Here is a 14,437-nt window from a genome sequence, read left to right as displayed (position 1 = left end):
CAGTTGGTGTAGCCTATATATTCTCTGTCCGTGTCCCACTATATGCATCAAGCGCAATGAGAGTGCTCATAGAAACGTAACTCTAATCGGCAACGCATTCTTATTAAAACAAAAGGTGTCTTAGGTAATCCTTAAAATGAGAGAAGTTTATATTACCTGATATGGAGACGGTGAGACAGATTCAGGTTGGTAGATTCAGGACTTTTGATGAAAATGGGTATTGATGCGAATAGAGAAAAGATAAGAGATTAAGCAAGACGACAGTTTGAAACTTTGAGTACAGTGGTAGGAGGAAGGAAGAAAGTAGGTCCAGATAACACCGATTTTAAAGCAAAAAGGCTGTTGATGAATGAATAGAGCTGACCTTTTAGACCAGAGACCGATACTTTCCGCGGGCACTGCTCAATGATGCTGCTCACAATTATGTATGGCATTGATTTTAGTTGGTCAGTCTTGAACAATTACCAAAGAGAAAATTCTATGAAAATTTTGTTTGGGATGGGATCAATTGTCACAAATTCACAATATTTACTTTTTGGCATAGAATAACATAGAGTACAATAGAGTCGCAAAGTACTGGATCGCCGATGAAGTCACTTTTCGAGGCTGTTTTGTCCAGTTCTCCGGAGACTAGTGTGCGGCGACTAGCGATGACGCATACGCAGAGACTCGCGCTCAGCGCTCCCCACTCCCGACAGTCCCGACTCGGCTCCGTTCGTCGTCGGCTAGACACACACTGAACCTAGAGTCCCTTTATACCCAGAGTTAAGACAACTCACTTTTGGTTGAGCTGAAAGTGGCCTAAAAAAAAATCCAATTCTGATTGGTTCTCGCTCATGGAGGCCGAAACGAGTGCACCAAGATGGCGGTACCTCGAATGTGAACAAGAATAATGAAAATATTACCTAATTGTGGTTTATCAAGAGTAAATTGTTATTTCCATCGGTCTAAAATGAAAATAGATTAAGAAATTATTCACAAACCAATCTAATTTTCGTTTTAATTGATCAATTTGTTGATGTTGTTGTTTTTGTGTGACAGACATCGCAGAATTCCTGATCCTTATCCCTCAATATCGTTCGTTTTGGTGCACTCGTTTCGGCCTCCATGGCCAGCCAAGGCCGGCTGCCAGTCAGCTGATAATCGAGTTGTCTTAACTCTGGGTATAAAGGGACTCTAGGTTCAGTGTGTGTCTAGCCGACGACGAACGGAGCCGAGTCGGGACTGTCGGGAGTGGGGAGCGCTGAGCGCGAGTCTCTGCGTATGCGTCATCGCTAGTCGCCGCACACTAGTCTCCGGAGAACTGGACAAAACAGCCTCGAAAAGTGACTTCATCGGCGATCCAGTACTTTGCGACTCTATTGTACTCTATGCTCCATGAGGGGTGTTGTCTTGACTCTCAGTATAAAGGGACTCTACTACTCTAGTCAATTGTTCATTTTGGAGGTTACGTTTGTTTGTTGGGGCACATTTCGACTTTCGAGATATCGAACCACCAATATCGCTCCGTGACGTTACCACTAACATCGTCTATTCCGTATCTGCTCGACTCTACTCAGCTCGGCCGCATAGAGAAAAAAAAGGAGGTGTTTGCATTTCGGGCATCTTGGAATTTTTTGATGACTTGATGACGTAGGTGGGTACAGTGTGAAGGGGACGTCCCTGTACCCAGCTGTACCCACCTACGTCATCAAGTCATCAAAATATTCCAAGATGCCCGAAATGCAAACACCTCCTTTTTTTTCTCTATGGCTCGGCCGGCCCCCATGCTGTTTAAGTGATTACTTTTCATCTGCTTTTCATCTCTGATTTTCAAAGCGTTTGCAAGAGTCATGGAACTTCCAGAAGATAGAAGTAAGTATCGCATGTTCACTACTCATTTGATTCTTACTAGATTTAGGGTTGCCATATCCAAAAACTACTAAAGATGACAGGTTGAGCCAGCAACGAGGACAGGAAGAGGATCCTTCGGATATCCCACAATCGTGAGGCGTCTTGTCCAAAGTCAACTGAATACAGATTGTTGTTAACATCCCTATTAATAAATAATATAAAAAAGAAGCGGTCAAAACGAGAACATTTACTTGTCCAAGAAAGCATATTCTGTAAAAACGAAGTGGATATCCTAACGTCACTATGTCGGCTTCAAATTTTCGCACCTTTTTCTCTGTTGTAATTTGAGGTGAAGATTCCACATTATTAATTAAAACATATAACCAATTATATGTCTTCTTGATCCAGCATTCAAAAATAGAGATGCATCTGTAGGTAGGCTGGTTTTTCCTTGGTGACATCTTTACTATCAGTCAACTTTTTTCAGATCAAAAAATGATTTTGAGAGGGAAGGAATCCTTGAAATTCTGGAAGATTTTAAACATTACTTCACTGTTGTAATCTGAAATCCATTCCTGAATATCAATCTGTAAAAAGTTAAGTGCTCATGACTGGCAGAGGAGCAGAGAGCGTGCACTATTGAGTTTCTACACTTACCTCAATTTTTAAATGGAAGACCAAGAAGGCACTAGGTCAATCTTATTTTTTAATATTGGTACTCAGATCGGACGTTGAAGAACGACCCTGCTTGTTACCGAGTTCCATGAAAGAGCAAAAGCAAGAGCGACTGTAGCGCCATGGCGTCTTTACAGTGAGGTAGTCAAATAGTGAATCTGAACCTATGAAGATCTACAAATCGTAAACAAAAAGACCCTTGTAAAATCCTCAGGAACCGAGACTTTTCCGTGTGCTTTTGGTACTTCCCTGGACAGGGTGCATAAACGAGGACAATCTTGATCAATCATAACAACCCCTGATGGCACTCACTGGTTGTTTTAATTTGCACTCATCAAATGTGTTTTGGTTCTTTTGGAAATCAACTGCAAAATGCTGTTCACTGTCACTATTTCTGTGCTTTATTACTGTTTGGCTGTGCATTCATTTGGCCATTTATGGGTGATTCCCTAATCCTAGTAAGTTGAAGAGGGCTATAGAACTTAGTCACTCCAGAAGCTCATATTACTGGAACATTTTTTTTTTTTTTTTTTGCAGAATGGAAGAGGAGAAAGGAGAAAGCTTCAACCTCTGGCAATTTACCAAACTTATACAACGCCTGCAAAGAGTTAGGTGAGGTTTATCAACGAGAAGAAAGATTCGAAGAGGCTCTCCAAGAATATCGAGTAAGTAACTTACCATCACCACATCAATCATAAAACTTAAAGAACATTTATTTTTAAAAGGTTTTTCAATATATTACTCATTCTTTTTTTTGCCTCAGCAGAAAAATATCCCAAATACTCCTGCTGGAATGGAAAATAACTAGAACTGACGTGAGAGTTGGTACCTACTTGTTTCTTTTCCATTTGCTAGTGAGTTACAGTCATCCGTGGAGGATTAACTGCAGGCATTGCCGCCATTGTGTGCAGAAACGTAAATTGGTGTACTGCTTGTGACAATCTTAAGTGAACAACTGCCAGCTTATCCGGTAACAGTTGTACTGGAATTTTTCAGAGTTCAAAATTATTGTTTAGGTTGCATTAGAATCATGCTATGTCGTAAAATCAGCAATTCATTATTTTGTTACAATTTCAGGGTCAAACTTGCATCAAAATGTTTGTTCATTTCTTTGAAAATCATTAAATATTTTGAAAATTTGTTGCTCAACGGACTTTAAAACCTTTCATTTTTTTTTTCTCATATTCTAGCTTATCAACTTAGCCCAGAAATGGCTATTTAGATTTTTCAAATTTTTTCCACGCCTGCAATGCTAATCCAAAGTGGCTACTTTCAGGAAAAACAGCTTTTGCGGTATTTGGAATTACTCCAAAATGTTATGTCGGATTTAGGTCTGGTATAAGCAGAATCAAAGGTATTGATACAAGCTTTTCATAAAGTAAAACACAAATATTGTATTAATCATCTGATATTAGGTTATTGGGTCTTGAAATTGCTGCTGTTACAGGTGAAAATTTCTGATTTCAAGCTTTCATGTCTCATAGCTGAGACATGCCGAGGCTCTGAAATTTCGTGTGGTAGTAGTCTTATAATATGTCAGTCAAAAGTCAGAAAATTGATCACTATCTGTGCATTTTCTGCCCACGGCAGAACGTCAAAGTTGATACATCCTTCAGCTGGGGCAATGTCCAAGGTGTAATTTCTCAACTGGCAGGGCACGAAAATTCCTGGAAAAAGTACCAAAGTCAGCTCTAATGGTGAGTGTATTGTGGTATAAGTTTTTTATACAGGGTGTCCCAAAAGTATGTACCCCCCTCGTAACTTTTGAACGGTTATAGATAGAAAAACGAAACTTTGGGAATGTTTCTGTCTCTAAGGGGACCATCTTTTAGGGGGGTCAAAACTTTCGTTCTCCCCTCAGGGGGAGCCGCGGGGGTCCCCAACTTTTTTCTTCAAATGGGAATCCCTATCTTGTGATACATCATTAGAGAGAACATAAAAAACTAAGAATTTTGGCGCAAATCGCAAATCAATATCTTAATTTTTGACCAAGTTATAATAGGTCAAAGGTCAAATTTGACCTATTTTCAAAACATCCAAATTGTAAGCACTTTTAAGTAAAAATCTCAGAAATTACTTTAAACTAATTTTAAGGGGGGTTTCAGACCCCCAAATTTACGTCATTTTAAAGGTCATACGATTTTCTCGCGAAATGAGCCAGTTCCACCTTACTTTTTCTCAACATTATCTTAGTAAGTTCAAAATTAGTTCCACATTGCGTTTTCAAGTCCCCAAATTTCAGGAAAAGTTCAAAAAACGAAATTTAAGGTGATTCAATTCAACCATTTAAACATTTTTTTAAAAAACTTTTCCCGAAATTTGGGGACTTGAAAACGCAATGTTGAACTAATTTTGAACTTACTAAGATAATGTTGAGGAAAAGAAAGGGAGAATTGGCTCATTTCGCGAGAAAGTCGTATGACCTTTAAAATGACGTCTTTGGGGGTCTGAAACCCCCCTCAAAATTAGTTTCAAGTAATTTCTGTGATTATTACTTTGAAGTGCTTACAATTTGGTAAATTTCCCCGTTTTTTTTATTGTTTACAATAGTTTGAACCGGACCTATGATTTTTTGAAAATAGGTCAAGTTTGACCTTTGACCTATTTTAACTTGGTCAAAAATTAAGTTATTGATTTGCGATTTGCGCCAAAATTCTTAGTCTTTTATGTTCTTTCTAATGATGCATCTCAAGATAGGGGTTACCGTTGGAAAAAAAAAGTTGGGGGCCCCCGCGCCTCCCCCTCAGGGGGGGACGAAAGTTTTGACCCCCCTAGAAGATGGTCCCCTTTAAGATAGAAACATTTCCAAAGTTTCGTTTTTCTATCTCTAACTGGTCAAAAGTTACGAGGGGGGGGGGGGGGGGTACGGAATTTTGAGACAGCCTTTATTATTTTGTATTCCTAGCTTGTACCAATACCTTTGATTCTGTTTTCACTTGTCCTGAATCCGACATACCATTTTGGAGTACTTTCAAATATTGCAAAGGTTTTTTTTTTTTTTTATCTGGAAATAACCACTTTGGATTAGCAGTGTAGGCGTGGTAAGAATATAAAAAATCCAAAAATGCCATTTTTGTGCTCAGTTGGTACACAAGAATATGAGAGAAAAATATGAAAAGTTTTTAAGGTGGACGAGCAACCACCTCTGGATGATTCTTATCCAATGGCATCAAGAAATTAATTTTGAATTTTAGGAAGATTAGGTCCCTTTTCACAGATCCAGACACAAATGAAAAGTCTGGCTATATGTTTGCTGAAGATAAATGGATGGGACCTAATACTGATCCTTCCGGTTATTATTTGCTAGCGGAAAGCCCGTGACTGAAGTCACGGGTCTAGGTGCTTCACCAAAAATTTAGTTATGGGGAGCCACTATTCGACCACATGGGAGCTTATTTTGCCTGAGTGAGCGTGCCATTTCACGACGATACCGCTATTCGACCACGCGGAAGCTCCTGTTGCCTACACTGAAATTGAGGGCAAAATGAAATGACGTTATTTTATCTTCTCCAGTTTGGTGAAATGCTATTTTTTAAAAACGTTCCAAGTAATCGTGCAATTTCACGATGAAACAGCTATTCCACTATTTACACGTTCTTATTTTATTTCAATCTCCCTCTCACTGCTTTCTTCTTTTTTACTTTTCATTTCTTCTGTCTGTTTGCTTCTCCTACTTTCATTATCTTCTTCTTCTCTCTAAATTTATTCTAGCTTATTTTCTTTCACTCTTCTTGTTCTGCACCATTCGTTGTTCTCCTTTTTCTTCATGCGCATCATTAGCATCAGCATCATAATCATCATCCTCATCTCTCTTTTAGTGTTCATGTGCTCGGACGGGAAGTAAAAAAAATAAAAACAGCTTAATGAATAACAGTTAAGAGGAGCAACTACTTTACTGACAAACGCGGTCCCGACATGACATAAAAACAAATTAGCAGACAGAGAACGTCTATTGCACGGACGATGATAGGTACCACCCTTCGACCACGTGAGAGCTTGTGTTGCCTACACTAATCATTGAAGGCAAACTGTCATTTCACGACGACAATACCGCCATTCAACCACGTAGAAACTCGTGTTGCCTACCTTGAAATTTAAGGTGAACTGAAATGGCGTTACTGTTATCTTTTCCTGTTTGGTAAACACTTTTTTTTCTTTTTTGTTTTTAATTGGAGAGATCGGCAATCCACTTGATAAGTGTTCAGCACAATTTATGGTGAGAGGGTAAGAGCGTGAAGGGGGGTCTTGATCCGGTAGACAAAAAAAATGTAACATAACCTATAACCTACCAATATGTGATTAGATTTTTTTTTATCTTGATCTCAATTTATAAAACTTGACACATTTAATTTATTTAAAATTCAATTAATTTATAATCAAATTCTTTGTCCGGCAAGGATGAATGTTACTGAATTAGGATAAACTTAGATTAAACGGGATAAATGCAGTTTTATGCTTATCAATCCTTTTGCATCTGGAAAATGCAGAAACTTGGTATTACGGACGTTTACGGTTGGATGCGAATGAAACTCTGGGTCCTGTTGGTATTTGGTTCAACAAAACATACCTCTTCCGCAATGCATTTCTGAAATGTCAAATCCTTTCAAAATTGCAGCATGCGAACCCACCCGTAAACGTCCGTAATACCAAGTTTCCACCATTTTCCTCGTTCCTTTGAAGTTATTCAGAATTTCAAAAAATCTGATGACAGATTCGTCTTTTTCATGCCGAAGTGTCCCCTGATACCAAGTGTCTTGCAAATTCACCGATAAGCAGCCTAATTTATTCTCTTGCCGCTCAAGGTCGCCATATTGACCGCCGCCATTTTGAGAAGGACAAAAATTTTCCGGAAAAATAATGCCAGAATCGTTTTTCTCGTTTAAAAATACCTAGGAGAACCAAGTTTCATCCCAATCCATCGACGAAAATGGGGATTTAGATTTCCGATATTTTGAAATTTGACCGGCGGCCAGTCTGTCAAAAATCAAGAGTTTGACTTACGGTTTGTGCCAAAAATTTTCTTTTTTAATTCTCTTTGAATTGATGTGTCACAAAGGAGATGTTGCAGTTTGAAAAAAAAGTTAGGACCCGTAGCCCCTCCCCCCGGGGGAGGGGGGGGGCAAAAAATTTGGGGGCCCTGAAAGTAGCTTACATTGATCTTTGAACATTCCCGAAGTTTTGTTTCAAAATATTAATTAGGTAAAATTTTAGAAGGGGTAGAAGGGACTTTTGGGACGCCCTGTATACTTGAAGATAGAATATAGGTGAGTTGAGTAGAAACAAAATGAACACATCGAACACAACAAACGCATTAAATACAACTGGCGCATCAAACACAACAAATATAGCAAACTCATCAAATGCGACAAACAAATCAAACTTGACAAACGCATTAAACACAACTGGCACATGAAACACATCAAACACATCAAGCACAACAAATACAGCAAACTCATCAAACACATCAAACACGACAAAAACACATGAAACATCAAACACAACAAAAACATCAAACACAACAAATGCATCAAACACAACAAACGCATTAAACATATCAAACACAACAAACACAGGAAACACAGCAAACATATTAAACACGACGAACACAACAAATACATCAAACACAACAAACACAGCAAAATCTTCATACACGATAAACATCCCTTTTATCCCGGTTAATATCAATACATCCTGTTTTATCCCTATCTATATCCAATATTACCCATATCTATCCTGATTTATTCTATCTATCCCGTTTCAAATTGATTATGCCACTTGCCCATCCTGTTTCATATCGGACAATTTATCAAAGATCGATGTATCGAAGGATGGGATAACCCTACCTATCCTGTTTTATCCTTATCTTTACGGTTACACACTGATTATTCTCCTTTTCTCAAACTTCCTCCATTTAACTCAATTAATATCAATGTCGTTCCCCATCCCGTTTTATCCATGTCTATCATATTTTATATCGAACTATGTATCGAAGATCGATAGACATTACCCTGTTTTATCACTATCTATCCTGTTTAATTCTTATCTACCCGTTTCACACTGATTCTTCCCCTTTTCTTAAAATTCCTACCTTTTATCTCGGTGAATATCAATAAATTCCATCTTATCCCTGTCTATCCTGCTTTATATCGAACGATAAATGGAAGATCTATGTACAATACAATATTTTATCCCTACGAATGAAACCCCAAAATATGACGGTAGGAGTTCAAGGCAGGCCATAAGAAAAAAAATATAAATAAAATTAGTGGGGGGGGGGGGGCTACGGGAGTTAGAAAAATGAGCTGGGAGGGGAGGGGTAGAATAAATGCTGGCAAAAAAATTAGAACTAACCTGGCAATGATTTTTTAAAAAAAAAAAAAAAAAAAAAGGAAGTATAAAATCCGTTGACTTGGCTGAGAAATTGAAATAAAACATCAGCTGATAGCAAACAAAGGTTACCAAGGAATGGAGCTTTCATAAAAACAGTTTAGTGGAAAACAGCGTAAGTAGGGCACTTACGTTAATTACCGTTTATAAGTAAACGGTACATGCGATTTAACCGAAAATCTATACAGTTCTTCATCAGATCAAAATGGACAAAATTACAAAATTTGAGACAGCTAACGTGAATCTAACGATAGTTATCGTGAACGAAAGAATTGCTGACAAAGATCCGGTAACTATTATAGGTGGGATGGGATTCTTTTAGTCCAGTCAACGAAGGAATTTTAGTGGAACAAACTGGAAAAAAGCTGAATTTTTTACCATCGATTCCATACTTCAAAAGTAGTGTTTTCCAAATAGTCCTCACTTTTACCCCCTCTGCTTAACCCCCCTGCCCTGTTAAAAAGCAAAAATTACCCTTTTTTTAAATCTCTTTGTCTCCTCGCCTAATTAAGATAAACAATCGCGGTTTGTCTTAAAACACTCCTTATACCTGTGTTGAAGATTCCTAGTAGATTTCGGAGAAATATCTACCTATTGCAGGCGGTACACCGGTACAACCTCGTAATTTTCGGGAATTTTCGCTCCAAGAGCATCGATCCTGAAGCCCCGAGTTGAAGAATGTAGGTCATAAAAAAATATATATATACATTTATGTACAGGGTGTCTCACGAAAAAGAAGCCATCTTGAATATCTGCCGAACGCGTCGGAATTTCGAAAAACGGTAAAAGACGTGTTTGTTTGTATCGAGGGAGACACCTCTTGGCGTATTTGACATTTTCCCAAACCGCGGGAGGGGCGGGGGGTGCCCCACCCGTAAGTCGAACTTTTAAATGGCACCCCTACTTTTTTTATTTCAGAACTCAATTCTACGGTAAAAAAACAAGCCACCCTGTCCAAACCGAATGTAAATCATTGAATGTGACTGCAGAGGTTCAAACATTTTTTTCATGCTCTTTTCAAAAATTCCCTACGCCCAATGGAATTGCCGTATCAAACCAAACTCTCCGCCAAAAAATACTTGAACATTGCACTTTCGATTAAAAGAAAAAAAGGAAAAAAAAAAAAAAAAAAAAAAAAAATCTGCTGTACTCGAAAGCTGGAGCACGCGGAGCCTTTCTTTGCGACACTAAAATTCGTTCCACCTAACACTTCCGAGGAGCGCTCATCGGGAAGGAGTAGTAATTTTTAGACAAGAATTATTATTCTTCTTTCTGAAGCATAAGAAATCGTGTCCATGAAGAAACAGCTAAGTAGAAAAACAACGCACCGCGGAAAAATAGCGTCCTCAGAAGTATCAAGGTCCGACTCAAATCATTGAAACCCACCCCAAAAAAGCTAGTCCATTTGTTTTTCTACCTAGCTGTTTCTTTTTGGACACGGTTTCTTCCAGATTTAGAGTACAGCAGATTTTTTTTTTTTTTTTTTTTTTTTTTTTTTTTTTTTTTTTTTTTTTTAACGAAAGTGCAATGTTTAAGAAATTTTTGGGTGGAGAGTTTGGTTTGATACGGCAATTCCTTTGAGAAAAATGGAAATTTTTGAAAAGAGCATGAAAAAAATGTTTCCAACCTCTGCCAATCACTGAAAACTAATCCGATTTACATTTGGTTCAGACAGTGTGGCTTGTTTTTTTGCGTAGAATTGATTTCTAAAATAAAAAAGGAGGGGTCGTGCCATTTGAAAAGTTCGACTTGCGGGTGGGGCAGTTGGGGCATCCCCCGCCCCGTGCCCTTCCCGCGGTTTGGGAAAATTTCTAATACGCCAAAAGGTGTCCTCCTCGATGTATACGAACACGTCTTTTACCGTTTTTCGAAATTCCGACGCGTTCGGCAGATATTCAAGATGGCTCCTTTTTCGTGAGACACCCTGTATATGTAACTGGGATTTAACGAACCTTCACTACCGTTTTTTCCGTAACTATCGGTACGATCAACAGGAAACTAAGCATGGTTCTTCACTTCTATGAGGTTACATCAAGTTTCATTTTTGATGAAAATCGGCCCACCCCTTAGTTAAAGTCTAGGTCACTGGGGGATGATTTTCCGAACTCATCCGATCTTAGTCGGTGATACCTCGAAAAACTCGTCTCGTCGTGTTCTTCAAAACAACCTATATTCACCTACCCTCGAAAACCACCCCTTATTCAGAAAATCTCAAGTCCAAAGGAGTATGATTTTTCGAACTCGTCCGATCTTAGTCAGTGATACCTTAAAACACTCGTTTCGTCGTGACCTTCAAAACAACCTATATTCACCCCCCTTTATCCTGAAAATCAAGGTTCAAGGGGGACGACTTTCCGACCTGTCAGGCTCATTAGGCGCAACTGTATTCATAGAAAGGATTAGTCGAAAACCTTTCGTTTCCACTGTGGCTGGGAAGCGTTTTTTTATATTCTTCAGTTTTGAATCTTAAGACCACTTATAGTAAACTAAGGTACCAAAAGTAGGTAATTCACTATTCCAGAACGGTTTGGCATGTCATAAAATCTTGACCTTCGAATATCTGTTAGATCTTAGAATTCAGCTTTACTTTCTTCAACATTGATAGCAGCTCCCCGATGAAATATTTTTTGGACTCTCATACTTTAACGAGCAGTCGAAATCTACCTTTCGTTTCCACTGTGGCTCGAAAGCATTTTTTAATATTCTTCAGTTTTGAATCTTAAGACCACTTAAAATTGGGGTTTTACAAAGAAACTGAAATTTTAAAATTTAGAATTTTTTTTTTTTAAAAATGCTCTGTAATTTTTTTCCGGTAGTTCAGATTTAAAAAGTACTTGAATTAAAAGTTATAGAGGATACATGTTTGTATATTTTCATGTATTGGATGACGTATCTATCAAAATTGTGAGAGGAGATAGGGGAGGGCGATATGACCTTACCGCATCGGGCGGAGCGCACTGCCGCGCACCGCACCACAGCTTCCGGCGCTCAGCGGGCGCCCATTCAAACAATCTTTACTATCTTCGTACTTTTCCTCTGTATCATTTCTGTTTAAATTATGATCTTCGTCTTTTGAGAGGGGGGGGGGGGACGGTGACCGCCCCCCGCCCCCCTACGTATTCATCTCATTCACATTCAAAAAAGCGCATTAGATGAGAGGGTCCCAATCGGAAGGGAGAAAATAATTCCTATATAACCTGCGTTGATGGAAAGAGACATTATAATTATTATATTGAGTAAATACAATTAAAAATACATGGCTGTTCTTTTCCATCACGACCAGACTTACAAATTATAATATCTATGCTACACGCTCCAAGACCTCCTAAATTTGCATCCCTGGTAACGCTCGTAGTTACTAACGTGTAGTACTTAACTTTTGTAGTTATCGACAAATGATAGTCCCCAGATGAGCCCGCCCGCTCTAGTCAGATTTTGGAAGTAAGACCCAGATTTTTTACACTACCTAGAGTTTACCAGGGAGCTTAGATAGGAGGGCAAAATTTGAAATTCCTGCCATTGTTCATCGGCGGGGATTTCAAATTTTGCGGAAAATTGAACTAAGCGGGAAATTATGAATCTTGGTTTGTTAGTAGGGTAAGGTAAGTGAATCGAAGACATGGTGCTTTATTTCAGACTATCTAAAAGTGTCGAAATGCTCCGTTCCATTCGTTCCGTTTCGTTTCAGTCTTGGCCTGAAGTTTGAAATAAATGCCGATTTTCTCATTTGATTCTGATTGGTCCAATCGCTCCCGATCAGACGGGGATTGGACAAATGAGAGTCGGGTATGAAAATCTTTTCATTTCTTTGGTGGTTCTTTTGTCGGAGCGGGCCTATGAGAGCGCGAAGCGTCCTCTGGGGGTTGGGCCGCGTAGCGGCCACGGGGCATGGCCCCCTAGTATCGAATAAGCAGATAGGGTATTCCAAAATAATTCCTCTCGGATCAAGCACATTCAGCAAGTTTGACAGCATAAATTAAGGATGCACTACCAGATACAAGTGTGGCTCGGCAATAGTGATATGGATCCATAGGATTACTGGCCAAGACTGAAACGAAATGGAACTAACGGAACGGAGCGTTTCTTCACTTTTAGATAGTCTGTAATAAAGCACCATGTCTTCGATTCACTTACCTTACCCTACTAACAGATCAAGATTCACAATTTCCCGCTTAGTTTAATGTTCCGCCAAGTTTGAAATCCCCGCCGATGAAAAATGGCAGGATTATCAAATTTTGCCCCCCTTTCTAAGCTCCCTGGTAAACTCTAGCATAAAAAATGTGGGTCTTACTTCCCGATAACTTTCGATATTACTTTTGATAACTGTAAAAATCATGGCAATCGGCCCAGTAGAACGCTCAAACGAACTGTGACTTAAAATAAAAACTTACATTGTTTAAATGGGCAAACGAACCGTGTAATACAGGGTGTCCAAAAAGTCCGTACCCCCCCCCCCCCCCCCTCGTAACTTTTGAACGTTCAGAGATAGAAAAACGAAACTTTGGGAATATTTCTATCTTAAAGTGGTCCATCTTCTAGGGGGGTCAAAATTTTTGTCCCCCCCTCAGGGGTGGCGCGGGGGCCCCCAACTTTTTTTTTTCAAATGGTAACCCCTATCTTGTGATGCATCATTAGAAAGAGCATAAAAAACTAAGAATTTTGGCGCAAACCGTAAATCAATATCTTAATTTTTGACCGAGTTATGATAGGTCAAAGGTCAAATTTGACCTATTTTCAAAAAATCATATCTCCGGTTCAATTTATTGTAAAGGAAAAAATAAAACGGGAAAATTTACCAAATTGTAAGCACTTCAAGTAAAAATCACAGAAATTACTTCAAACTAATTTTAAGGGGTGTTTCGGACCCCCAAATACGTCATTTTAAAGGTCATACGATATTCTCGCGAAATGAGCCAATTTCCCCTTACTTTTCCTCAACATTATCTTGGTAAGTTCAAAATTAGTTCAACATTGCGTTTTCAAGTCCCCAAATTTCGAACAAAGTTCAAAAAACGAAATTTAAGGTGATTCAATTCAACCATTGAAATTTCATTTTTTTTAAAACTTTGTTCGAAATTTGGGGACTTGAAAACGGAATTTTGAACTAATTTTGAACTTACCAAGATAATGTTGAGGAAAAGTAAGGGGAAATTGGCTCATTTCGCGAGAAAATCGTATGACCTTTAAAATGACATATTTGGGGGTCCGAAACTCCCCCTTAAAATTAGTTTGAAGTAATTTCTGTGATTTTTACTTTAAAGTGCTTACAATCTGGTACATTTTCCCGTTTTATTTTTTCCTTTACAATAAATTGAACCGGAGATATGATTTTTTGAAAATAGGTCAAATTTGACCTTTGACCTATCGTAACTCAGTCAAAAATTAAGATGTTGATTTGCGGTTTGCGCCAAAATTCTTAGTTTTTTATGCTCTTTCTAATGATGTATCACAAGATAGGGGTTACCATTTGAAAAAAAAAAGTTGGGGGCTCCCGCGCCACCCCTGAGGGGGGACAAAAATTTTGACCCCCCTAGAAGATGGA

General features: G+C 38.7%; 2 protein-coding genes across 9 annotated transcripts in view; one reads left to right on the top strand and one right to left on the bottom strand.

Moving 5' to 3' along the window:
• Nucleotides 1-668, bottom strand: part of LOC109043214 (palmitoyltransferase Hip14) — a 39,985-nt gene extending 39,317 nt beyond the window's left edge. For 2 of the 7 annotated variants that reach the window (XM_072306518.1, XM_072306517.1), the window contains exon 1: nt 157-532. Coding sequence is in view for 3 of the 7 variants with exons in the window: in XM_019060346.2 (XP_018915891.1) it covers nt 365-434 (70 nt within the window). In the remaining 4 variants the exon portion in view is untranslated. Of the gene's footprint in view, nt 1-156 lie in introns of all 7 variants that reach the window. The other 5 variants (XM_019060346.2, XM_072306520.1, XM_019060347.2 and 2 more) reach the window with 5 other exon arrangements.
• Nucleotides 669-1,454: 786 nt separating this feature from the next.
• Nucleotides 1,455-14,437, top strand: part of LOC109043210 (tonsoku-like protein) — a 123,653-nt gene continuing 110,670 nt past the window's right edge. The window contains exons 1-3 of one of the 2 annotated variants that reach the window (XM_072306501.1): nt 1,455-1,567; nt 1,761-1,854; nt 3,046-3,173. In XM_072306501.1, the coding sequence (XP_072162602.1) occupies nt 1,833-1,854; nt 3,046-3,173 (150 nt within the window). In that variant the 5' untranslated portion in view covers nt 1,455-1,567; nt 1,761-1,832. The remainder of the gene's footprint in view (nt 1,568-1,760; nt 1,855-3,045; nt 3,174-14,437) is intronic. The other variant, XR_011900887.1, reaches the window with a different exon arrangement.

Source organism: Bemisia tabaci, chromosome 1 (assembly GCF_918797505.1).
Source record: "Bemisia tabaci chromosome 1, PGI_BMITA_v3".
Classification (NCBI taxonomy): domain Eukaryota; kingdom Metazoa; phylum Arthropoda; class Insecta; order Hemiptera; family Aleyrodidae; genus Bemisia; species Bemisia tabaci.
The sequence above is the reverse complement of the archived record's forward strand: the minus strand, read 5'-3'. Positions and strand labels throughout refer to the sequence as shown.